This window comes from Sorex fumeus, unplaced genomic scaffold (genome assembly GCF_029834395.1).
Source record: "Sorex fumeus unplaced genomic scaffold, SorFum_2.1 ptg000165l, whole genome shotgun sequence".
Classification (NCBI taxonomy): Eukaryota; Metazoa; Chordata; class Mammalia; order Eulipotyphla; family Soricidae; genus Sorex; species Sorex fumeus.
In genome coordinates this window covers 1,315,835-1,341,917 of record NW_026606222.1, presented here as the reverse complement: position 1 = coordinate 1,341,917, position 26,083 = coordinate 1,315,835, and the positions used below count along the sequence as shown (strand labels likewise).

The window sequence follows — 26,083 nt, the reverse complement described above, 5'->3', positions numbered from 1 at the left end:
ACGCAGACCAAACCCCAAGGAAACGCTGGGAAGGAAGGAGGCGTGGGCATGGCTGCGGTGGCGCTGAGTGGGGTGCGGGCTGGGGTCTCACGCGAGCGAGCGGGGCCTGCCAGGGCATCCCGGCAGGATCCCGTGGAAGCCACGTGACTGGCGCCCCGGGGACCATCCACGGTGAAAACAAAAGGGGGCCGCGAGGAGGGGGGCCAACATCTGGCTCAGCCGCCCGCAGGTCCGAGTTCATTTCCTTTTCCAAGGAAATAGCAGGCCCTGCCCAGCCCTCCTTCCTGGGGGTGGCTTCCGCCTGGTGGCTGTGCACCAAACCAGGGGAGCTCTGACGGGTGCAGGGAGACCCAGGGGACCCCCTCCGGGAGGGCCCAGAGGCCCACCTGCCCCGAGCACCCCCTTCCTCCTCGCCAAGGGATGCAGGCCTGGGGGGCTCCCGTGAGGTGTGTGTGGAAAGCGGGGCCAGACACCAGACACCCCAGAAGGCTCTGCCAACACGGGGGCGGACGGTGGGTCTCTACGCCCTCTGCGTGTCACGGTCACTGCCTGGCCAGTGAACACGACAATCCGGAGCGAGCCCCACCCAGAGGGGGAGATTCTGCTGCTGCTCCATGGATCCCTGCCTTAGGGCCACAGTGCAGTGACTTTGCCCTGGGTCAGCGCGGATGGCTGCACGGTCAGGGGGGCCCGCAGGGGCGTCTCAGGTTCAGCCAAGGAGCCCCCCACTCCACAGAGGAAAATGCCCCCACCCCCTGGGAAGCACCCGCCCATACTGGGAAATCCCCCGAGCCCACGGCAGGAAGCCCCCGGGGATGGCCAGCTGACCTGTGGCAGGGGAAGAACAGGACGGTGGGCAGCCGGTCCACCATGAACTCCCAGGGAAGGTCGTTCCGGGACACGTCGATCCTGCGGAGCGGGAGAGGGCAGTGAGAGGCGGCAGGCAGGGACGGCGACGGGGGATGGGCGGCGCCAGGCGCGGGCATCGTCCTTGACTGGCAGCAGAGTGGGACTTCCCTGAGGTCCAGCCCCGCAGGCCCCGGGCGAGTCCTGTGACCTCCTCGGTCTGGCTGGAAGGAGGAAGTTGGGCGGGAGATACTCGGCCTTGGGCTCAGCTGGGGAACGGGGACCAGGGCTGGGAAGGGGTTTTTCTCGGCCGGGCTTACAGGACTGTCTCACGCGGAGGGGGTGAGACGTCCCCTGGCCAGTGCTCCCAGAGATGGCAGAGAAGGTGGGGGAGAGGGGGCGACCCCTGCGGCTGGCAGGAAGCGGGGAGGCCCGGCCCAGGGGCCGCTGGGTGCCAAGGCTGATAGACGTCAAAGGTCAAAGGAGGGGACCGCCTGCGACCAGTCAGAAGCTTCCAGAAAGCAGGTCATGCTGCATCAGGCCCGGGCATCTGTCTGAGACAGAGTACTTCCGGGGAAGTGGCACGGCCAGACCAGCGCGTCCCCCCCGCCTCTCGCGAGAGGCCTGGAACACGGACAAACACGGGCTCCTTGGACCTTCCCGCCCACCTCCGCGCAGGCTGGGCACCCCAACTTCTCCACGAGCCCCGTTTCCATGACTCCCTGAGTGAGATAAACTGGGTCGGGATGGGGCAGCTGCCAGGGGGCGGCGTGCCCACGCTTTCTGAGTGTTGTCTGCCCGACGGCACCAACACACGCCACTGGGGGAGGGAGGGGCTTCCCCGTCACCTGGGTGGACGCCCCATCGGAACCTTCCCAGCTCACGAGTGCCTCGCCGGACGCTCTTCCACCGTGACTGCCCCTTGGCGAGACACGTCTCTGGCCCACGCCGAGCGCGCCGGGCCGTACAGCTCCCCCCCGCCACACCTCACCGGCCCCCACGTGCTCTGTTCCCGGGAGCCTGAGGGACTCAGGGAAGGGGACCACACAGCGTCGGTCCCCCTCGCTGTCACCAGGCTCGCGAGGTGCCCATGTCCCTCCCGTCAGGCCGTGCTCCACGCTGCGTCCGGCGTCTGCAGGTGGTGGCACCAGGCCGGGTCTCCTCCTCAGGGACGAGCATGGTGACCCCACTGCTGGTGTTGCGGGCCAGCTGGACAGAGTGGCCCCCCTCTGTCCTGGTCATCTGGGCTATGGTGACTGGCCGCTGCCCCAGCCTCCCCCAGCCCGTCTTCCTCACACGTCCTGCAGCATCGTAGCACAAACTGTCCACTTTCACTTGACATTCTATTTTTACTTTTTAGATATTAAAAAAAAAATTATATATATTTGCTTTTTGGGTCACACCCGGCGATGCTCAGGGGTTACCCCTGGCTCGGCACTCAGGAATCACTCCTGGCGGTGCCCAGGGGACCCTATGGGATGCTGGGAATCGAACCCGGGTCGGCCGCGTGCCAGGCAAACGCCCTCCCCGCCGTGCTATTGCTCCAGCCCTTAAATTCTATTGTTAAAAGTCGCAGATGTCACTGAGGCGATGCTGGTGTGCCTGACTGTATCTGTCTCGGGGGTCCAGTTGCGTACCTTTTCAAAATAAGTCCTTCGGGATTGTGAGTTTCTGGGCCACGATGTTCAGGGGACCCTATGCAAGGGGTCCGGGATCGCAGGGGTCAGTGGTCGAGAATCTTAACCGCCCCTCGCCTTCCCCATCGCTTCTAACTCAGCGTGTCTACCCCCTGTGGCAAAAACTAGGATCCATCTTTTCTGACGGCCGAGAGTCCACGGCACATGTCCATGGCATTTTTGGCTTTCTGCTTTGGGGTCCTGCCCAGGGGTCACTCCTGGTGGTGCCGAGTGCTGGGGAAGAGGCAGGGTCAGCGGTGGGCAAGGCAGACGCCCGCGCGCAGCACGCTCTCTCCCCAGCCCGCCTGTCACACCGTTACCCACCGGGCGCGCGGCCTGTCTCCTTCGCCGGTGGGTGCAGGTGTGGCCACGTCTCGAGGCGATCTTTCCCTTGGGTGCCACCACAGGGATGGGGCTGCCTTTCTCACCACAGCCCTGCCCACACCGTTTGCCTCCAGCCCTTCTGATGGGGCCCGTCCCTCCACGGGGGCACGGGGTTCGCTGTGGTTTCTCGTGGCATTTCCTCATCACAAGTGAAAATCACTTTTTCCCATGCGTCGCTGGCCCGGCTTCGTGTCTTCTCTGAGGAAGAGGAAGTGCCTATTCCGCTACCCCCGACGCCCCCCAGTTTTCAACGGGACTGTTTGCTCGTGCGCTGAGTGGAGTGGGCCCTAGGCGGCCGGGTGACCACCCTCTCCCAGGATGGCAGCGTCCTGGCTCCCAGTGCTCTGGAGAGGCCGCGCCGGCACCTCTCTCCTGTTCAGGCCGGAACTGCTTTGGTTACTCACGAGAACCTTTTATCTGCCGTGTCGCTGGTTCCTTTTCAGATGATCAAAGGAGGCTCGCTAGCTGAGGAAAGTTGAAACGACTGAGGTGAGATTCAAAATACTTCCTGCCCCGGTGCAGTGAGTCCTTTTGTTCTGATTTGGGGGGCACATTTGGCAGGGCTCAGGGGGCCACATGAGGAATCAACTCGTCAGTTGAGTACGGGGCACACGCCTGACCCACTGCACTATTCCAGCCCTACCGTGGACAATCTTTATGTCAGATTAAACCAGGTACACGTCACAAACAGCAGAGAAAAGTAGCTTTTAAAAAGTCTCTCTCTCTCTCTTTTGTCTTTTTGGGTCACACTGGTGATACTCAGGGGTTACTCCTGGCTCTGCATTCAGGAATTGCTCCTGGCGGTGCTCAGAGGACCATACGGGGTGCCAGGGAATCACCAGGTCGGCCGCATGCAAGGCAAAACACCCTCCCTGCTATACTATCACTCTGGCCCCCAATAAAATGTCTCTCTCCGTAAGTCTTGGTAAGTGTGAACCATGTAATCGTCATCATAATCAAGGAACAGAAACGGTTATCGGGTTTAAAAGGCTCCTCACTGGGGCTGGAGAGAGAGCAGAGCAAGAAAGGTGCTGGCCTTGCACACAGGTGACCTAATTTCAATCCTCAGCACCTCACGCAGTCCCCCAAGCCCAGCAGGGGTCCCGGAACGCAAAGCCACGAGCCAGCCCTGCGCACCACTGGCTGTGGCCCCAAACCGCGCAACACACAGTATCCAGCTGAGAGCCAACGAGAAAGGCTCCTTGCGTCCTACCCGCTCCCAAACTCTCAGGTCCTGCCAGCCCCAGGGTCGCATCTGTCCCCGTTGTCCCGTGTATTCTGAAATGTCCCACGGGCGATCGTGACCTCTGCAGGCCGCTGTGCGTTCTCATCCTTTCTGTCAGACGGTGGTGACTTCCTTCCACTCGGCGTTCTGTTGGGTGATGTCCTGCGAGGGGCCGTACACCCAGCAGGCTGCTGCGTGCCTCCAAGCTCCTCTCACTGGGCTTTCCGTCCCCGAGCACCGTCCAGTTCCTCTCACTGTGATTCTACTAGACTCTTCTGTTTGCTTCCTGATGGACCCGGAGTCACAGCCCATTTGGGAGACTCCTGTGCAGACCGCGTTAGCAGCGGTGGCAGGTGGGCAGACGCTAGATTCACTGCTCTGGGGAATCAGTGCTGGTGGAGTTCTGTTGGCCGCCTATAGTCGTCGGGCTGGATGCTGTGAATCTGGCGTATTTTCCTTGCTTGTAAAAAGGTAATATACCATTTGATTATCTGTCTGATCGATTGATCCAGTGATGGAAGAGCAGGGCTGAGCTGCTGACAATGTCATTCTTCAGATCTATTGATAATTGCTTCATGTATTTAAAAGCCCTTTTGTTTCCTCCATATATACTGAGTGTTAAACGTCCTCTTACTAGATCAATCTTTCCGTTCCTTCTAAAACGACAGTTCTCAGAGCCAGAGAGAGTACAGCAGGTAGGGCACTAGTCACACCTGGCAATGCTCAGAGATTTCCCCTGGTTCCGCACTCAGAAATCACTCCTAGCAGTGCTCAGGCGGCCATATGGGGTGCTGGTGATTGGACCCGAATCGATCCCGTGTCAGGCAAGCTCCCTCCCCGCTGGACCGTCACTCTGTCCCCCATCTGAAATTTTAGACTGACACCAAGTGCACACACTATCTGGGCAGAATGCAGCCGGGGAACTAGTTCCGGATGAGCTGTGGGGGGTTCTGGGTTAGTTCTGTTTCTTGGCAGGGGGTGGAGAGGGTTTGGCCCACACCGAGCAGTGCTCAGAAGCGACCCCTGGCTCAGTGCTCGGGGCCCCGTATGCAGTGCCAAGAATAAGGCCCGCGCCTCAATCCCCACACTGTCTCTCTGCCGCCTTCCCCGTGAGGATCTGCCAACTTCCTGGGGTGAGGGGAAGGGGCCAAGCAGCCGGGGAGGGTGCGGGCCGCCCCTACCTGGCCACCGTGACCGTGTCGGAGGGCAGGAGGCGAGCGAGCTGGATGAAGACGTGATTAAGAGACGGGCAGAAGCCGCACCACGGGGCGTAATACAGCAGCAGGACATCCTGCGGGAAAGGCAGGGACGTTAGTGGTGCTGGCAGGGGCCCCGTGGCAGCTCGGGACGGGCCTTCGTGGCCTACCTGCGTCTGAAGGACCACGTCCCAGAAGGTCTCGGTCGTCACTTCCGTGATCAAGTGCCGAGAACGGAACTGGGCCGAGGCGCTTCCCGTCAGGTGCCTCTTCAAGGGGCTGTAGAGGAGGCTGAAGTTCTGGATGAAAGACTCTGCGAAGGCAGAGGCACGGGCTCAGCGCCCCTCTGGGGGGCAGGGGGCAGGCTGGCCCGGTCTGCTCAGGGCATGCCCGCGAGGCTCCGTCTCCAACCGACGCCTCAGGGCGCAGTGGGAGATGCTTCAGAACCGACGGCGGCCTGGCGGGTCACTCCTGTTCTTTCCCCCTGGACCCACGGGCCCTGGAGACCACAGGTTCCCAAGGCGGCGACCCAGGTGACGCCGAACGCCTCAGGGGCCCGCACTCACTCCGTGGAGGACAAGGGGCTGGCTCTGCCCCAAGTGCCTCAGGTCTCCCATGGAAAACCCACCCTCACAAGGCCTTGCTGGGAGGCGCATCCAGAGCACACGGCCTGGACCACCCCACTGTGCTCAGGGGTCGCCGCTGGCTCGGCGCTCGGGAACGACTCCTGGCAGGGTCTGGAAGCCCCTCCGGGATTCTGGGTCAGCCGTGTGCGAGGCGGGCACCCTCCCCGCTGGACCGCCCCTCTGGCCCCCCGCCCGGCCCTGGTACCTAGGGTGAACTTCATCAGGGCCTGGCTGGTGTCCAGGACGTAATGCGACTCCTCCTTCAGGTCCACGATGGCAGCGAATTCCCGGCCGCGGGCGCCACCAGGTGCGCCCAGCCGCTCGGCGTACACCCAGAAGAGGTTCGAGTCCAGCAGGTACATGTTGAGGGTCTTGTTGGTGCGGCAGCCCAGGCCCGTGAAGCTGCTGCTGGCGGCGTCCGTGTCGGGGACGAGGTTTCTGGTCTCCTCAATGTGAGGAACAGGGGGGGCCGGGCCCGGCCCGCACTTCTCCGGGGGAGAGAGAGTCAGGGGGGGCGGGGGGCGCGAGGGCCCGGGGCTGCGGGGGGCGCCCCTGGTCACGGTCCTGCAGCAGGCCGTGTAGTAGCTGAAGGGGCTGTAGGAGCCCAGGAAGCCGCTGCACTCGGGCCGGGGGGCGGCCACCTGCTCCAGGGCCCGGCCCCTGAGGTGGAAGGACTCCAGGGCCGCGGCCATCTGGACGAAGCTGCAGCGCCCGGGGCCGAGCGGGCTGGGCCGCGGGCCGCCGGCCGTCTGGTTGACGCACAGCTCGCACACGTTGTGCGTGGGGGCGAGGGCGTGCCAGCCAGGCAGCACCACCGTGTTGCAGCAAGGAGAGGCGGCGGCGAGCGGCGGCTCCGGGGCCGGCCGGCCGGGGGGCTGTGGGCCCGGCGTGGGCGGCCAGGGGGAGGCGGGTGCCCGGCGCAGGTGCCGCAGGAGCCGGTCCACCACCTGGTCCCCATGGCAGTTGTTGTAGGCCAGGGCCACGGCGGTGATCTGGGACACAGGGTGGGAGTGTGAGTGTGGGCCGCTAGGGGCCTGTCGGGTCAACCCCCCCCCCCCCCAGTCCAAGGGGTGTCACTCGCGCCCGTCTCTGCCAGCACCGCCGAGGCCCTGTGGAGTCTCGACCCAGGAGGGTCCCCCGTAGTGCCGAGTGCAGAACCGGGAGTGAGCCCTCAACACTGCTGGTGTGGCCCAAAGCACCCCCCGAAAGAAGGCTCTGTGCTTGGGGCCGCCCCCAGCGGTGCCCCGGGGTCACTAGAAGCCTCCGAAGGGGAGGGGATCTCAGGAGCCCCTGGGCTGACCACGTTCTCCCTCGGCCCTCAGCTCGCCCCGTTTCCCAGCGATGCCCGAGCCAGCCGAGGCGAAGCATTTGCTGGGGAGTGGGGGCACTGTCTGGGCCACACCCGGCAGTGCCAGGGGCTGACTCCTGGCTGTGCTCAGGGATCATTCCTGGGGGGCTGCAGGGGGCCGTGCGGGAGCTCGATCACACCCAGGTCAGCCGGATGCGAAGCCAGGGTCCCCTTCTCCCACCCCCGCGGGGCTCTCCCAGCGTTCAGGGTTTCCTGAAAGGCTCACAGTGCAGCGGCATGGCCTGGCTGATGGCGGGACCCTCAAATCCTCAGAGCAGCCCCGAGGCGGGCCCCTTCCCTCGTTCCCCGGCCCCACGAGCGAGGCCTCTGCGCCCACCCCCCTGCCGGTGCGGGCCCCTGACGCGGGCGCCCCCGGCCCTCACCTCGTCGAGGAGCGGGTGGCTCTCGGCGAGGGGGTCGAAGGGCGTGAAGATGAGCAGCGCGGGCCCCTTCCTCAGCTCGTTGTGGAGCAGCAGGCTCTTCCCGCCGTGGGGCCGCAGCCAGCGCACCAGCGTCTCCCGGTTGTCCTGGGCCCACTGGTAGATGTTCTCGGCGGTGAAGTTGAGCAGCTCGTGGGGGAAGACCTGGGGGACAGTGGCAGGCGGTCGGGGCCGGGCCGGCTCGCGGCGTGCACGGGGAGGGAGGCGGCCGAGGGGCCCTTCTCCCACGGGGCCCGGCGCCCCCCGAGACCGGCTGCGCTGTCCAGGACGGAAGGGAACGTGGCGGTGGCGCCGCCCGCAGGGAGTCGCGGGGTGTTCCCGGGAGGTGGGGTCACGGGCTTTCCGGGGGTCGCCTCCCGCACCCGAGAGCAGAGGGGCGGAGGAGAGTGGGGACACTCCCACCGGCCCAGAACCCCTCTGGGCCACAAACCCATGGGTCACGGGCAGAGGGAGGGACAGAATCACTTCAGCTTGGGGCCGGAGAGTCAGTCCAGTGGGGAGGGCACTTGCCCCCCCCATGCCCAACAAGGGTCTGAGCCCCAGCACCCCAGATGGTTCCCCAGGCCCCACCAGGAGCGACCCCTGAGCACAGAGCCAGGAGGAAGCCCCAAAGCCAGAGAGTGGCCCAAGAACAAAAATGAAGCAGGAAGGGGGGAGGGGCTGTCTTCGTCTTGCTAGTGACCACGGAATGACGTCAACGCACACTCGCCTGAGGCCTGATACCGAATCACGGGGTTTCAAATGTGACTCCCAAAAGCTGCTCTGGGGGGTCCACAAAATGAGATCTCTCTTATACCACCACCCTTTCCTTTTTTTTTGTTGTGTGGGTCACACCCGGCGATGCACAGGGCTTCCTCCTGGTTCTGCACTCAGGAATTACTCCTGGCGGTGCTCAGGGGACCCTATGGGATGCTGGGAATTGAACCTGGGTTGGTCGTGTGCAAAGCAAATGCCCTACCCGCTGTGCTGTGACTCCAGCCCCACATACACCCCCCTTTTCTGCTGTCCCCCAATATTTAAACCGCATATACCAGAGACCCACTCTCCCACCGATGAGCAGACCAGCATCCCGATGACCCTTTACTGGGACGAAGCAGGCTGTTCCCCGAATCTGCCAGCCCCACAGAGCCCAGGGCCTGCCCATGCTTCCACCCCCGTCCTGTGGCCGCACGTCCACAGGACGCACGGTGGAGGCCAGCGTGCTGCGAAAAGACAGCAGGGGTGATGGGCAGCGGAAGCAGATGGAGTCCGAGGCTGGACATGGACCACGGGGGCCGCCCCGAGAGGCTGCAGGACGTGCCCCCCATCCCCCCGCCGGGGAACGCAACCAAGCACAATGTCCCTGGCAGCGGGCACAGAAATGGCAGGAGGCCGAGGAAGATGCCTGGGCTCTGGCAGAGAGGCAGAAGCCAGGGGAGAGGCAAAGAGGGGCCCGCGGGGAGGGTGTGACGTCCCCTGAAGGGACGTCATCAACTGGCGTCATCAACGATGACGGGGGTGGAGGAGTGTGAGGGGCCAGGGACCCACGAGTCACCAAGAAGTCGGAGAATCTTCAGCGAAAAACAAACCTGGGGCGGGAGCGAACGTGGAGCGGTGAGCGGAGGGAGGGCAGGCGGGGCCCGAGACGGAGAAACAGGCAGGTGGCGGTGGAGCAGGGGCGAGGACCCCGAGAGACCCCGTGACCCGACAACGCCCTGACCTGCACCCCCGACCCCGGAGAGAAGCAAGGCTCGTCGCCGCCTGCCCTTGCCGGGTGGAATGCGTCCGGAACGCGGCAGGCCCCCGAGAAGCTAAACCTCGGGGCGCGGGCCCCCGCGGGACCACCCCCACAACGACCTCCACTTCCCCTCGACGGCCCAGAGGTGCGGCTCCCGAAGCCCCGTGTCTGTCTGCGACAAGAAGCAGCCGTGGCCGTCGCCCGCGTCCCCCAACGCGAAGGCGCTGCGCCCTGGCCCGGCGCGCCCGGGGAGTCGGTGCCCGCTGCCAGCTGTGCCCGGGGCAGCCCTGCGCCCGATACTTACCAGCGAAGTGTTGAAGTGTCTATGTAAGTACACGCTTCCAGAGCGCGCTAAGGACACCAGCTTGGCGATGTGTTTATTTGTGATGACCCCAAATCGCACCGTTCCTAGGTAATCTGAAACAGAAAACGTTCCTTTATGAAAGAAAAGACCTCCGCCTCTGCGCCGCCAGGGACCCGAGGAGAGCCGCGCGGGCTGGGGCCCGGAAGCAAGAACTCACACAGGCGCTCGCCCCCCGAACCTCGGGCTCCCCGGGAGAGCCGCCCCTGCTGCCCGCCAGCCCCCTTCCCTCAGAGGCCTCCTGTGCCCACCGGCCGCAGGCAAGCACCGGGAGCCTGAAGGGGAGCCTGAAGCTCGCTCCCCTCTTCTCCTGTCGCCCCTGGACTGGGGGATGATGCCCGGCAGTGCTCAGGGCTCACTCCTGGCAGGGCTCGGGGACCCGACGTGGCACCAGGGACTGAACCCAGGCCGGTGGCATGCACGGTGACCGCCCTCCCTGCTGTACTCTCTCTCTCTGGCTCCATCCCCAGTCTGGGCCCGGGGGTCGGGGCGGCCACACCTGCAAATGCTCCAGGTTGTGTGCTCCGGGGTCTCTCCTGGCGGTGCTCGGGGGGCCATATAGGGTGCCGGGGATTGACCCTGGGTCAGCAGCATGCAGGGGGTACCAGAACCCTCCCAGCTGTCCTGTCACTCCACCCCCCCGCCCACCTGCATTTTAATTTTATTTACTTCTTTTTGCTTTTTGGGTCCCACCCGGCAATGCACAGGGGTTCCTCCTGGCTCTGCACTCAGGAATCACTCCTGGCGGTGCTCGGGGGACCCTACGGGATGCTGGGAATCGAACCTGGCTCGACCGTGTGCAAGGCAAACGCCCTCCCCGCTGTGCTGTCGTCCCAGCCCCCCACCCGCACTTCTGAAGGCACTCAGGAGCACTGCGATCTAACCTCACAGATGGGTCTGATCAACTGTTTTTCATGGTCCTGCTCCTCCTAAGCTGTGAAATCTGAGAGCTGGTCTGCTGCTAGGAGCCCAGGGAGGGGCAGGGCGAGTCCCAGTCCCAGGCTCCACCCTGGCGCCACAGTGACACCCGCGGGAGTGAGCCCATCCCGAGCATGGCCGAGTGCGGCCCCACAGCAGAGCATGGGAAACGGGAAAGGCTGATGATTCCACGGAAACACACCGTCACGAGGCGGACAGCCACACGGACACACACTGACCCTCACACACACTCACTCTCACAGGCTGGCAACTACACAGACACACACCCTCCCGAGGCCGATGATCATGCAGACACATTCATCCTCGCAGGCTGATGGTCACCAGGACACACGCCTCCATGATTCCAGGGAAATGCAAAACAAAACCCACAGACCCGGGGAGCCCTAAGCCCCGAGGCCCCTCTGGGCCAGGGGAGCAGGACAGCGGGGAGGGCGCCAAGGGTCAGGTTCGTGCCTTCCCCAGCATCACAGAGGGCCCCGAGTCCCCAGCCAGGAGGAGGCCCCGAACACTGGTGGCCTCAAAGTCAAAAATCAAAGAGGCAGGAGACAGTACTGGAGGGAAAGGTCCGAGGGCGCGACCCTCAGGGGCTGACCGGAGTGTGCGAAATGCTGTCGAGTGGGGGTCCCGCTGCTCTTTCCGGGAGCCCCAGATGAGCCCCAGGGCCCCGGCCAGGACCATGTGGGGAGGGTCCCTGTGGGGAAGAGACGGTGCATGAGACCCAGGCTGCAGAAGGATCCCGGTGGGGGAGCTTGGGGGCTGAGCACTGTGCACTTGGAGGCCCAGTTCCAGCCCAGCACCGCCAGAGCCACCCCGCGCACTGGGCCAGAGGGGCCCAACTGGACGTGCTCAGCGGCTTGGAGGGCCTGCAGGAAAGGGCGGGGACCTCATTTTCCAGGGCCCTGGGAGCTGTGGCTGGCTCCAGGGCCGACGGAAGCAAAGGGAGAGCCGGGAGCATCTGACTGTGTTCAAAGCAGGGCTCCACGGCGAGTGGGGCGTGTCCAGAGAACAAAGAGTGGACTCCCCGGGGCACTGGGGCACTTAGCGGCCAAAGCTGAACCGGCTGGTGTGACACAGTGTCCCTATCACAGTCACGATGGAGAAAACGTGACCCAGAGGCTGGAGCGACAGCACAGCGGGGAGGGCGTTTGCCTTGCAAGTGGCCGACCCGGGTTCGATTCCCAGCATCCCACACAGTCCCTCAAGCACCACCGGGAGTAATTCCTGAGTGCAGAGCCAGGAGTAACCTCTGAGCATCGCTGAGTGTGACCCAAAAAGAGAAAAAAAAAAGTGACACAGCGGCCAGGGGTCGGACCCCGAATCAAAGACCAGAACCACGATTCACGCCAGGCCCACAGCACCCTTCAGAACCTCGGAGCAAAGGCTGAGTGTGGACAAGCAGGAGGCGAACCCTGGGCGGGGACAGGCTTTGCACGTAACAGGAGCCCCTGGTTCCTGTCCCGGCAGCCCAGGGTCAAAGGGTCGAGCGAGGCACAGAACTAAACAAGGGGGTGACACCAGAGGCAGTGCAGGGACTAGGGAAGGCCGGTCCACTTCCGTGACGCTCCAGTGCAACACCGAGCTCAGAGCGTCATTTGTGAGAAACAAGGGCATGTTCCCTCCAGACCCCAAAGCGGTCAGAGGAGAGGCTGCCGCCCTCCAGGGCAGACGGGCTCCCCCGAGAGGCAGCTGTGGAGGCAGGAGAGGAAACGGGCTGCTGCCAGGAAGGCGGCCCGGGGGCCCATGTGACTCGCTGGCGCAGAAGAATGAGAACTGGCACCCTGACCCCGACGCTGAAAGGGCCCATTCAGAGCCCGGGTCACTGCGTGCGCTGGGAGGGACACGGCCCCACCCGGACCCGAGGCGGCTTCCCCAGGCACACCGGTGACAGGGAACCGCCCCGAGACGTAGCCTCCGTCCGCCGCCCGCAGTGCGAGAGCCCCGCTGAGCTCTCAGGAGGTGGTGCGGACGCACGAGGCAGGGACACCTCACCTCCCGTGTCCCTGAACGTCCAGAACGGTCCCCAGCAGGCCAGTGGCCAGCCTGCCCACAACAGCGCCTTTGTCATCTATGAAATGGGCGCTTTTGTCTGGACAGCAGAGGCGTGTCCATCTTTCAATCGAGGACGCCGAAGCTGCACGGGCACCAAATCCGGCAGCAGAACCCTGCCCGCCCCTGGTGGGGCCCCGCACCCCTTCCGTTATTCTCAAAGACCATCTCAGCCAGCCGGACAGCAGTGGTGGGTGTGAGAGCCCTGAGAGACAGGACGCAGGACGGCCCGACGGGCTGCCACGAGCGCAGCGCTGAGTCCCGGGCGAGCACCCTTCTGCCGTCAGGTACCCAGAGAACACAGCTGGGCGAGACCCGCAAGGCAAACGGAACCCCGCCAGCACCCGGAGCTGACGAGGAGGAGGCCCACACCACAGCTGCGAGCCGTGGCTCTCTGCACCCCGGGGGCACAATTGCCACTGACCTCGTGTGTCCACAGCCCGCAGCACCCGCTTGTGTCCACCCAGGATGACATGAAACCCAGGGGCCCGCTCCGGCTACTGCCACCCTGACAGAGCGGGAAGCCCGGGTCGGAACACTCGGGGCGATCTGCTGCGACCCTGGCTTGACCCCCTCACCCGGCACCTTGAGCACTGTCAGAAGCAGGCTCTAGGCACTGTCCCCCTGCACCCCAGTGAAAGAAAGAACTGTGCCCAGGGCCGGAGAGAAAGAACAGTGCACAGGGCACTTGATTTTCACAGCAGCTGGCCTGGGTTTCATCTCCGGCATCCTGAATCCACCAGGAGTCATCCCTGAGCACTGCCAGGTGTGCCCCGCCCCCTCCCCAACCGTACGACAAAGTGAGACGCAACCTGAAGTCTGGCACACAGACCCAGGACGCAGCCGTTGGGGCCAGCACGCTGGGCTGGGCTCTGTCCAACCACTGAAAGGCAAGATGCCGCAAGACCTTCTCGGGGGGGGGCTGGCACACTGCTCCTGGCCGGGACGTGGGGGAGGGCCACGCGGCGTCCACAGAGTCCCACCTGCAGGACTGTGGCCACCTCGGGGCACCATGAGGGCCTCCGCCGGCACTGGGGATCCCCCCCATCCGGCTCCTTAGCACAGAAGCCCACCCGGCTTTGGAATCTCTCACGAGGGGTCCAGGGAGTGGACGCGGATCTTCAGTGAAGGGATCACGGCCTTAGGGGGGTCCAGGCTCTGGGGGGTAGGAGATGATCTGGCTTTGCTGCCTGGCCGGTGCTCAGGGCCAGCGGGGCCAGGGGAAGAGGCGAGGGGTCTGAGTGCGCCCCGCGCCTGCAGCACAAAGCAAACACACTCGCTGGACCTTCCGCTCGCTGAGCCGCTGGACGCTGGGCTTCACTCCCCGGCCAGCCCACGGCCTGTGGTCAGCCTCTCCACCCTCTCCAGTTCCGCAGACGCGCGGGGGCAGTCGGGGAGAAGAGCAGCCCAGACAGCGCGCTCCAGGCCTGTGCCCCCCACGGCACGGCACCCCCGTCGCCAAGCAAAGACCAGGATGGTATGAGACGGTCGATTCCTGTCCTGGAACCGTCTGTAGGCAGGATCAGAGCGACAACACGGGAATCGAGGAGCGGGCCCTGCGTGTGGTCGACCCCAGTTTGATCCCTGGCCCCCCGTAGGGCCCCCCGAGTCCTGCCAGGAATGATCTCCGAGCGCAGAGTCAGGAGTCAGCCCTGAGCCCCACTGGGTGTGACCCCGACCTCCCAACCCCACGAAGGTCACTGAATCACAGAGGATTCTAACAGCTGACCAGGACACATTTTAAAGACAACCCTGAGGGGCAAATCCTGAGGGCTCGGCCGAGCTCTCCTCGGGCAGAAGAAACAAGAAGCGTGGAGAAGCTCAAGAAACCGGACTCCGCTGGGGCCCTGAGCCCCTGAGCCCCTGAGCTTCCAGCAGAGGCCCCTTAACCTTCGGCTCAGCAACAGCCCCACCGACCGGGACACGGAGGGGCCGTGACGAAGCCAGGAGTGGAGGCTGGCATCAATGAGCACTTGGGGAGGCTGAAGGGACCCCTGCTGGCGACGGGCCCAGCACCGAGCTGCCTCTTCACGGACAGCCAAATCCCGCCAACTGCTCAGAGAACTGAAAGACCATCCCAGACGAGGCAGAACCAGACAGCGTCCCCAGGAATAGCCAATAAAGCAGCAAATGAGACGCTTGTTCAAGAGAAGAGCAGACTGGGGTGGGGACCTGCTGGGAGCACTGGGGTGGGGACCTGCTGGGAGCGCCGGGGTCAGGGATTGATTACGTGCAGGGTCTGTTCAATCCCTGGCCCTGAAGACAGCGCGGGAGGACTCCCCAGCCCCAAGGACAGCTGGGCAGAGTCGTCCCCACCACCAAGCACTGCCAGGCGGGGCCCACAAACCAAAAGGAAGAGCAGATGAAGAGAAAGCACAGAGACCCCCAGGCCCACGGAAAGACATGTCCTGTGCTGGGAAGACATCACTGAGGGTGATGAGGGGCCGGGGGGAGAGCAGTGCAGCTGGGGGCGCTTCGTATGACTTCTGGAGCACCACCCGGGTCATCCCCGAGCACCAACAAGGATGCCCCCAACGTATCTGTTAAAACGATATGAGGGCGGAAGGGAGCAACAGGACAGTGCGGAGGGCGTTTGCCCTGCATGTAGCTGGCTTAGGTTTGAGGTGTGACCCCCGGCATCCCACCAAGTCCCCTGAGCATGGTCAGGAGCGATTCCGGAGTGCAGAGCCATGAGTAAACCCTGAGCATTGCCAGGTGTGACCCCAAAAGAAAATATATGCATGTGTGTGTGTGTGTGTGTGTGTGTGTGTGTGTATAGCTGGAGCGATAGCACAGCGGCAGGGCGTTTGCCTTGCACGCAGCCAACATGGCCGACCCGAGTTCGATTCCTCCGCCCCTCTCGGAGAGCCCGGCAAGCTACCGAGAGTATTCGAGATGCCAGACACAGTAACAACAAAGTCTCCAATGGAGACGTTACTGGGCCCGCTCGAGCAAATCAATGAACAGCAGGAGGACCGTGATATATATATATATATAAATATCTTACACAAGTCAGACCTAGGTTTGATCCCATGTGGTACTCAAGCACTGCCAAGAGTGATCCCTGAGCGTAGAGTCGGTAGTAGAGTCAGGAGTAAGCCTTGAGCACCGCTGGGTGTGGCCCCAGGAACAAAAAACCCCATAAATACATACATATATATATATATATACACACACACACACAGATACATTTTAAACCATTAAGCAGTGGAGAGACATGCATCTCTTCCAGAAACGCTTCGAAGCTGCCGTCTGAACTCCCTCTGCTCAACTCTCCTCACCAAAGGCCTCTCCGCGCTCCATCTGTGGACACCGTCTAAACACGACGCAGAACTTACACACGACACATCCCTGCGGAGAAGGGGCGTGTGCCCCTCCCGGGAAGCCTGCGCTACTAGCGGTGAGGAAAACGGCATCTGACCTCAAGGCCGGGCCAAGGGAAGGGGGTGATCCCAAAGCCCAGAGTTCAGGCTGACCTCCGGGGCCCTGCCCACCCCAGCGCTGCGTGGGGAGCAGGAGGAGGCCCCCCGCCCCCCGGAACCCCGAGTGACCCCGAACACCAATCTGAGGTAGTCCCTTTGGGTCTGCAGCGATGGCCCCCAAACAGAAACCAAAGACCAACAGGAAGTTCTTTTGCTTCTCAAACGGCTCCTCGGACGTAAGTGATGACCGGGCTGGGAGGAGCGACGGCTGAACAGGCCGGGCCCACCCTGGACGCAGGGCCGAGTTCCATCCCCCGCACGTGTGGACACCCGTGTACCAGGGAGGCTCGTGGGCCAGGCAGGGGGTGCAGCCACCACCCTGCCAAGATACGACGGCACCCCTGCGGCGGGAGGGAGACGCGGACATGGCCGAGGCCGGGAAAGCACCGGCCAAGGCCGAACAGCGCCGGGAAGAAGGGGTGAGCGAGGCTGGACTGTCCAGGGAAGGCAGGGTGGGCTGGGAACAGAGGGCGAGCGGGGCATGGACATGGGGGGGCCGAGCAGAGTCTGGGAACGATCGCGGGGGCTGTGAGCAGCCCCTGAAAGATCGGAAGGAAACACTCTCCCAGCCCCGAAGGAAGAGCCGGGGGACGCGGAGGGCAGCAGCCCAGCCGACCAGGACCATGCAGGGGCCATCGGGACGCGAGTGTGGAGAAGACCCGGCCGCCCCGGAGCTCACCTTTCTTAAGCGAGTGCAACGCGGAGGTGAAGAAGGTCAGGTAACCGGGCGGCTGCGGGGAGCCGCTGAACTCGAAGTAGCCGAGGACACCAGGCTGCGGGGACAGAGCAGAGGGGGCGCGTGAGGCGGGGCGGGGGCTCGGGCGGAGCTGGAGCGGGTGAGAGCTGCTCTCCCGGGCTCTGACCCCTGCACACGTGTCCTCCCTCCCCTTGCTGCCCCCCACGTCCCCCAGCAAACCTTCCGGCGGTCCGGAAAGCAGGGCGGGTCTGGGGGCTCCGCCGGCAGGGGACCCTCAGGCTCCCCCCTCCCCGCATCCATATCCTGCTCGCCCGGTTCTCGGAGCCAGAAGCCGCCCCTGTGCCAGGCAGCCCCGCGGGTCCCCCCACCTCCCCAGCGCCCCCGCCCGCCCCGGCCTTCCCCTCGGTGGCTTTTGTCCTCGAAGGCCCTGTGGCCACGTGTGTCTGGCTCCGCCCAGGAAGGTCTCCTCCGAGCCAAACCAGAGCTCCGCGAGGAGCGTGCTGGGCCTGGAGTCACCAGAGGTCCTGAGCTGGGAGGCAGGAGCGATGGTACGGCAGGTGGGGAGGGGGCCTGTACGCGGCCGATCCCAGCGCCCCGGACGGTCAGTCCCCCGAGACTGCCAGGAGTGACCCTTGAGCACTGCTGGGTCTGCCCCCTCCCAAAAAGGAGACCCAAGCTCCAGCATCCACCGGCTGAACGACCTTGGGTGAACTTCTCAAGGACAAACCTCGGTTTCCTTAACTGGCCAGCAAGAGACCCCCTGCCACGCGGCTGCAGAAGAGCGAACCAAGGGAGCAGGAGCCAAGGGCTGGAGAGACGGTCCAGGGGCTGGGAGTCACCTGGTCTGTCCTCCGCCAACCCGGGCTTGACCTATGGTGCCCCAGAGAGTCCCCTGAGCCCTGACAGCAGTGGCCTCTGAGTACAAAGGCATAACCACAAACCTCTAGGTTCCACCCACCCCCAAAGAAACGAAGACAAATGTTCAGACACTTGTTTTAGACCCGGAGATGCGCAGACCCAGGCCGGGCCGGACACTCAGAGGCAGGTGCAGCGCCCAAACCGGCACCCAATGTGGCGGTCTCTGGCCATGCATTCACACGCTGCCCGGGCCAGATCCTGGGACGCTCTCAGCCATCTCCCTGCATCCTAGGAGGCATCACTCTCAGACACAGGCGCTGTGGCACTGTGGACACACACACGCAACTTCCTGTCCTCACAAACACGTTACACACAAACATGACATATGACACGTCACACACATACAAATGCATATGCATACGTGCACAGATGCACTGTACGGCTGTGAATGCATTATAGCTGACGTTTAAAGCTCATGAGTCCTGCATCAAGGGAAACCCAAATCAAGCCTTTGAAAACGAGCCAAAGGTGGGACCAGAGCGATACCAAGTGTCTGGGGCTCTGGGGGGTGATTCTACAGTCCGAACATCTGTTCTTACGCACGGCACCTCATCCAGATGCCAAGGGGCCCGCAGCATGGACGACATGTCCTTGGGGACAAGGACTGAGAGCAGAATGTTCCAGGAGCTGGAAGGCCAGAGCCACGGGACAGTGGGCAGGGCTCTGCCTTGTCAGCGGCCAACCCAAGTTCGATCCCCGGCACCTCGTATGTCTCCCCACCCGTCAGGAGCGATTCCTGGGTGCAGAGTACAGAGCCAGGAGTAAGTCTGAGCACTAGCAGAGAGAGCGCCCCAAAAACCTAAGAACAAAAACCATCGTCTGGGCCCACAGCGGCCCGCAGTGTGAGGCAAACCACCCCACAAAACCCAAGCTTCACAGCTGTGAAAAGCGCCAATGAAGTGAAGGACTGGTGGACTGGTCACTTCTCAGGCTGGCTGACTGCCGCCGTCTGTTCAGTTCTGGAACCATTTCCCCCGAGTTTCCTCGTCTGCCGGGAGAAGCCAGCCGTGATAGACAAGACTGGATCTTGGCATTTCTTCCAGTGTCTGGGGGAGCCCTGGAAAGGGGGCAGCTGGGAACAAAAGGCAGAACTCGCCTGAGGCCAGGGCTCACTGGCATCACTCTGCGGACCCTGCGCCTGGTGGCTGGTCCCACACGCAGCGGCCACCCCCCTGCGCCAGGCCACTCTTGGAAGCGTCTGAAATATATGGCCTTGCACATCCATTTCCATCACCACCGGGGGCATAACGGGCAGAAGCAGAACCTCTCTCTGGGTTCTGGGGGCCGGAGAAGCTCCCACACAGGTGTCTGCAGCCCCCCATGAAGCTTCCAGGTGCTCCTCCGAGCTGTGGGGCCGCAGGCACTAAACGGCTGGGCTCCCTCCTCTTCAACAGGTCTCCCCCTTTCTGTCCTTCCAGACTAACCAGGCTGGGGGCTTGGCGGGAAAATGCCCGCCCTGCCTGGATGCCAGCCACCACCCACCACACAGAGACTCGGGGGCTTGCTCTGGGGGCCATCGTCGGCTCTGTGCTCAAGCACTGCTTGCGGTGGTGCTTGGGGGGGACCATGCGTGCAGTACCAGGGATAGGACCCAGGGCCTGCTGGTCTTGACCCACGGAGCTCAGTCCGAACGAAGGCACCGCCGTGTGTGACCTCCCTGGGCACCGTAGGGGGTCGAGCCCTCCCCTACCCCACACCCCATCACTGGACGGAGAAGCCACGTGAAATCCGGGACCATTCCTCAGGGCACCCTGAGCTAGTGGCCCGCACTGAGCCCCACTTCTGAGCAGGCTGCCTACGGGGGCTGTGGGGTGCCGGGACTTGGGCAGGACGTGAGCTCCCCACCCCACCCCCCTCGCCACGTCGTGGCACCCACAGTACTCCAGGCCCGGCGCCACCCCCCAGCTTCCAAGCCCCGGGCACAGCCCCTGGCACGAAACAGACATTTCTGCTCAGGAACAAACGGGGAAGCAACGTCCCTTCGCTCAGCACACTTTCGGCAGCAAAACTCGACCCGGGTGGGCTGCCAGGTGCTGCTGGGGGCGCAGAGAGCAGGAGCCCGCGTGGGTGGGGCTCAGCCCGGTGCCTTCAGCAGCAGCAGGTGCTGGCGCGCCCTCTGCTGGCCACGAGGGCAGTTACCGCCCCCAGCGGCCTCAGCAGCAGCCCCGCCGCGGCAGCCAGAATGCAGGGTAAGGTGTGACTCAGAGACAAGCACTACACACAGCGAGAACTCCCACCCACAAGCCTTGGGCCCTTCCCTTCACAACAGCGCCACGAACTAGGAATCGGCAGAAAGTCTCTATGTATTTGTCCGACACCCAGAGCCAACCATTATTTTTCTGGAGGGGGCAGCGGTGGGGTTCGGCACGAGGGCCCAGGCCGCCAGCGGACCCACCGCAGATGCAGTGCAGGGGAGCTGCCCCCCAGGAAGGGGCGGAGAGGCGAGAGCCCGGTCCCGGGCCATGTCTCCACGGACACTCTCTCCCTGGGACAGACCACAGGAAGCAACCCTAGCCTGGCTGCAGACGGCCGTGAGCACCGCGACCGACGCCTGTCCCGTCCACACCCCAGCCCGGGTCTGAGCAGGTCTGGCCCAGGCCCTCCAGGCCTCGGTCTCTGGGTGTGGGCCCCCGAGCCTGGCCGCTCCTCATGTCCCGGGCACCATTTTTACACAGATTCTACGCTTCCTGCTGTGGGACTGGTTTCTAATTTACTGAGGTTATTTTTAGCCTTGTTCAGGTCTCTCACATAAGAAGTGGCCCTGAACACTCAGTGAAGAGTGTACAAAAAGCATTCTTCAGGGACGGAGGCTAGCCATGGGGAAGTCTTGTTAATCAGACCAGGAAAGGGCTCCGCATTCGTTCTCAGAATAGAAACTAATATCTTCCAACCCCTCTCTTTAAAGCTGAACTACAACTGATAAGCCCAAATGTCTCACAGCGAAACTCCCAGTGTCCAATAAGGCTTTTGGGAATCTGCAGGTGCATATAATTGCAAAATTAAATCTTACACACTAAAAATCTTAAATTATGTACACACACAATCCGGGAGACAAAGCGAACATTCCCAAATGAAATCGAGGAAAAAGCAAGTATTTGCGTCTCTTAAAGGCTCACTCTGAGCGGGCCGACCTTCGGATCCAAAGCGTCTCAAAAAGCACTGCATCAGACTTGCCCCCAAATGCAATCTTTCATCGGCTGCAAACCAGGAGGTTAAAAACAAAACAAAGCGGGAAAACTTGCGAGCACAATCCAGTGGAGCCCGGCGAGGCCTGGGGAATGGGAGGAGATAGGAAAGACAGGTACCTCGTAGTTCGAGAGAAAATCTAGCAACTCTGACTGAGATGGGATGTAGAGAAGTGGTTTCATCACTCGGCGGGCAAACTTCTCAATGTACACAGCACTCATGGGGCCTTTGTATTCGATTGGTCCAAAACTAGTACCAAAAAAATAAAAGTGGAAAAAAAAAATAAAAAAATGCACCATGCAGCACACCCGTAACGTACAACCGAACTCAACAGCACGGAACGGACACATCTCATGTCGGGGGCCCCTTCAGGGTGAGAGGTCAGGAGTCTTCTGGGCTTCTGGAGGCCAGGGCGGTAGGGGTGTGAGGGGTGGGGGTGGGAGGAAGGGAAGAGGAGAGGCGGGGGGCAGACATCACGCCAAGCTCGGCCTCGCGCGTTCACTGGGCGGTGGAGCCCCTGGATCCCCACCACGACATTTCTACACTTCTTATAAAAAAAAATTAAACATTAAACAAAAACCAAACACCAGCCAGGCGAACCTGAAACAGGAGGCCAGGACCCGCCTGTGTGGCAGGGCGCGCTCAGGCACTACAGGGGTCCGAACGAAGGCAGCAGGGGCAAAGGGACACTGAGCAACTGGAACCCCCTGCCAACTTTCGGGCACCGCCCGCAGTAACGGATGGAGCCAGCGACGGCCCGAGTGACCCCTGGGGAGGCTGGGAAGCAGGGAGGGGGCTTGGCCCCGCAGAGCCACACTGCTGCCACTGTCTCGAGGCTGCTTCTCCTCGGTCCTGCACCATCCACTCGGCTCGATGGGGCGGGCAAGGGGTGGGGGCGGGGCTGGGGGGGTATGGTGAGACTGTGCCCCATTCTTCTCTCCGGGTCGCGATCGTTACAAGGCCAACTGTTAACAGTGACAACAGAGAACACAGTCAAGAACGTCAGCGCTGTGACGCAGCACAGCACCACGTGGCTATAGAAACGCGCACACACACACACACACACACAGTGTTAAGACACACAAGAGTCCTCAGGGCACACGGCAGAACCGGGCGCTGGAGAGAGGAGAATTAGCGCCCAGAAGAGCACAAGCAGCTTTCGTCATGCACAGCTGGAAGGGAAGAGTTGGCAATTCTACCAACTCAAGATTTGCTGATTCAAGTTTGAAAACTACGACGGTCACCCAGCGCCTCCCCAGCAATCACAGACTGTTCACTGAAAGGGGCAAATTTTAAAATGATTAACAACGGGCAGTGTATTCTGTTCCAATGTACTCTGCTCGGCAAAAGGGCACCAATTCTCCTAGGCACATAAGAAATACTGAGCATCACTTGGTATTAGGGAAATACACATCAAGACAGTATCATCTCATACTAGTGAGAACGGCACATACCAAAACCAGTGGGAACAAAGGGAATGTGCCTGCCACAGAGGCGGGGGTGGGTGAGGGTAGGGGGTCGGGGTGGCAGGAGGGCTACTGGGAACACTGGTGGTGGAGAATGGGCACTGGTGGAGGGCTGGGTACTCGATCACTGTATGACTGAAACGTAATCACAAGTTTGTAAGTCTGTAACTAAATCACGGTGATTGATTAAAAAATTTAAAAAGAATTTAAAAAAATGTTTGATAATACTAAAACAAAAAAAATAGCAGGAACAAGGTCTGTTGTCAGGGATATGGTGAAAAAAGGAGCCGTCATCCACTGCTGGTGGGGATGTGGTGAAAACAGCATGGAGAGACCTCAGTAAACTTAGAATTGAGGGGCAGGGCAGATAGTACAGCCGGTAGGGCATTTGCCCAACATGCGTCCAACCTAGGTTTGATCCCCAGCACCCCTTGTGGACCCCCAAGCCCTGCCAGGAGTGAGCCCTGAGAGCAGAGTCAAGAGTAAGGCCTGAGCAGAGCAAGGCGCGGCCCGAGGATCAAAAAACAAAACCAAGGGGCCGAGCGATAGCACAGCGGGTAGGGCGTTTGCCTTGGACGCTAGCGGCCTGGGTTCGAGCCCCAGCATCCTATATGGCCCCTCAAGCACCACCAGGAGTAATTCCTGAGTGTAGAGCCACGACTACTGGCCCCTGAGCATCGCTGGGTGTGACCCAAAAAGCAATAAAGAGATAAATATATAAATTAAAAAAAAAAAAACAACCAAGGGGCTGGAGCAACAGCACAGTGCGTAGGGCGTTTGCCTTGCAGGCGGCCGAACCGGGTTCGATTCGCACCATCCCATGTGGTCCCCTGAGCACCGCCAGGAGTGATTCCTGAGTGCAGAGCCAGGAGTAACCCCTGGGCATCGCCAGGTGTGACCCAAAAAAGAAAAAAAAAAACGAGACCCAGCCATTCCACCTTTGGGCATTACCCCTATGCACACCATTCTTCATGACAACGCGTACTGTAACAGCTAAGATAAGGAGTCAATCTAGGTTCTCCAAGGCAGATGAATGGTGTGACATACATGCACAAGAGGATACTGCGCAACCTCGAGGAATGACGAAACCATGCAGTTTGCTGCAACCCGGCAGGACTGGAAGCTGTCCTGCGTGCAGCGGGCCAGAAGGAGAAAGACAAACAGATCTCACTTCTCTCTGGTCGACGGAATAGCTGGGCGAGGAAGTGAACTGTCGTAAAGGGGGATGCCGAGAGCACCCTGGACCCCAGAGCTTAGGGAAGGAGGGAAGGAAAGATCCAGGGGGAAGGAGAAAATGAGAAGGGGCAGTAACGGGGCCAAAGGGGCTGGGGCTGCAGGTATTCTGACAGTGCGGGAGTGATGCTGCCACGTATCCAAAGCAGACCCAGTGACACTGCCGACACTGAAGACCGAACCTGCAACCCCCGAAATTTGGAATGCACCTGTCAAGGTGACAGGTGGGGGAGGGGGGTGGGGACATGATGGAGGGGAGCTGACGTGGTGGGATTGATGTCGAAATATCACATGCCTAAAGCTCAGCTATTAATTTTGTAACTTTGAAAACCATGGTTCTGGGGCTGGAGAGAGAGCACAGCGGGGAGGGCATTTGCCTTGCACGCGGCCGACCCGGGTTCGATTCCCAGCATCCCATAGGGTCCGCTGAGCCAGGAGGAACCCCTGTGCATCGCCGGGTGTGACCCAAAAAGCAAAAAAATATATACAATGAAATAAAAGCCATGGTTCTTCATTTTGAAGAAGGGAGGGGGAACCAACCCGCTGAGGACTGGCATTCACGCTGGCCCACAGGCTCCACTGTGCCGAGATTTCCTGGAGTGAAGAAGGGTCTCCTCAGACCCTCATTCTGGGAAGCGACTCTCGCCTTTGGACGCCTCTTACAACTTTCTTGGTCAGTGCAGCAATACCAGCTGGACAGAAAAAAATCTATTTTCTTCGTTCAAAGCTCTACTGGTTAGGGCCGGGGAAAGAGCTCCAAGGCCGGAGGGAGGCCTGCGCGCAATCCCGGGCACTGCAGGGGCAGCCTCAGCCGCAGGCTGGGCACGGCCTCAGTCCCAGGACCACGCCTGCGGGGCTAAGGACACGTCCCTCTCCCAGCCCCTGGGGGTGCTTCCAGACCCAAGTACTTCCTTGGTGCGCCAGCTGGGATGACAGAGACAGAAATGAGGACCCTGGGGAGCCAACTCTGTGGTGCTCAGATCAAACCCAGGACCGCACGCTCCAGGGAGGGCGCTCGCTCCCTGGGGTCACAGGCAACAGCCTAACAGGCAAGGATGGGTGGCAAGCTCTTCCCCTAGAGCCTATTTCCAGAGCTCCTTCTGGGGTCTCTGTGTTGGTCCACAGAACCAAGACACTGGCCAGTGACAATGCTGCCCACACGGGTGGCCTCGGTAACCAGTCAAGGGAAGTCTTCCCTCACATCCGCCTCTGGACACTTGCCCGGGGAGCACAGGAAGACCGTCCATGGTCGGCAGTCATCCCTGCTTCTGGGAAGCCAGGCGGGGGACCCCGGGGCTGGTGGGGCTGGCTACCGACAGGTCACATGAAGGCGATTCCAAGAGTGGTTTTGGATTAAAAAGACCCAAAGACCCTCACTTTAAAGTGAAATGAATGGCTCAAGCGGGGAGGGGGAGATAGCATAAGGGGCTCCGGGCTCGGCCCCGGGACCGCGGGACGCCTCCCCCAAGCACAGAGCTGGGGTCATCAGGGCTGCAGCACTAGTACAACGGGGAAGGGGTATGCCTTGCATGCAGGCCGCGGGCTGACCCGGGTTTGAACCCCGGCATTCCATATGCTGCTCCGAGCACCGTCAGGAGTAATTCCTGAGCGCAGAGCCAGGAGTAACTCCTGCACATCGCCAGGTGTGACCCCAAAAACAGACAAAAGAGCTCAGAGCACCACAGGGAGGGGCCCTCCAGACCAAGGATATAAAAGCAGAGGGGGGTTGTAGGATAACACTCTTTTGTCCTTCCTCAGGTAGCTTAGGTTGGTCAGGTCACACCCATCTAAGGACACTGAACTTGTAAGCAATGTCCTTTCTGTGTGGACACAGGAAGACAGTTAATAACTAGGGAGTTGATTGACTCCGAATAATATTTACTCCTGGGCATCTGCTTTCTTCACTCAGTTGCCCTTAGTTCCTAGCACCCCAAAAGCAGGGTCCCGACGAGGGACTGAATGGACCCAGGGCAAGCTGTGAGCTACCCTGGCATCGAAATGGGCCAGGCCAAAGCGCCACGATACTCAACTATAAGTTGAGGGCATGATCATGGACAAATGCTGTCCTGATCCAAAAGTAAGGAACGACGAGATTGGGACCCTGCTGGAGGTAGGAAGATTAACCTGGCCTGAGGACTGCGGAATGTATAGTGAGATGTTCTCAGGAAGAACCAAACTAAGTTTCTATCTCTTACTGTGCTCATACAGAATGACATTGCTAGAAATATTAGAAGTAGATTTATTACAGCTATTTAAGTAGATTACTAACTGAGGGAAGAACACACCCTTGTTGGGAT

General features: G+C 61.5%; 1 protein-coding gene across 1 annotated transcript in view; it reads right to left on the bottom strand.

Moving 5' to 3' along the window:
* The window catches only part of TXNDC11 (thioredoxin domain containing 11), a 41,530-nt gene that overhangs the window by 2,073 nt on the left and 13,374 nt on the right, over positions 1-26,083 (bottom strand). Inside the window, exons 7-14 of the mRNA XM_056107431.1 lie at positions 21,207-21,336; positions 16,966-17,059; positions 9,763-9,875; positions 7,685-7,885; positions 6,159-6,945; positions 5,498-5,640; positions 5,313-5,422; positions 829-909 (exon numbers count right to left, since the gene is read on the bottom strand). Coding sequence (XP_055963406.1) covers positions 829-909; positions 5,313-5,422; positions 5,498-5,640; positions 6,159-6,945; positions 7,685-7,885; positions 9,763-9,875; positions 16,966-17,059; positions 21,207-21,336 — 1,659 coding nt within the window. The remainder of the gene's footprint in view (positions 1-828; positions 910-5,312; positions 5,423-5,497; positions 5,641-6,158; positions 6,946-7,684; positions 7,886-9,762; positions 9,876-16,965; positions 17,060-21,206; positions 21,337-26,083) is intronic.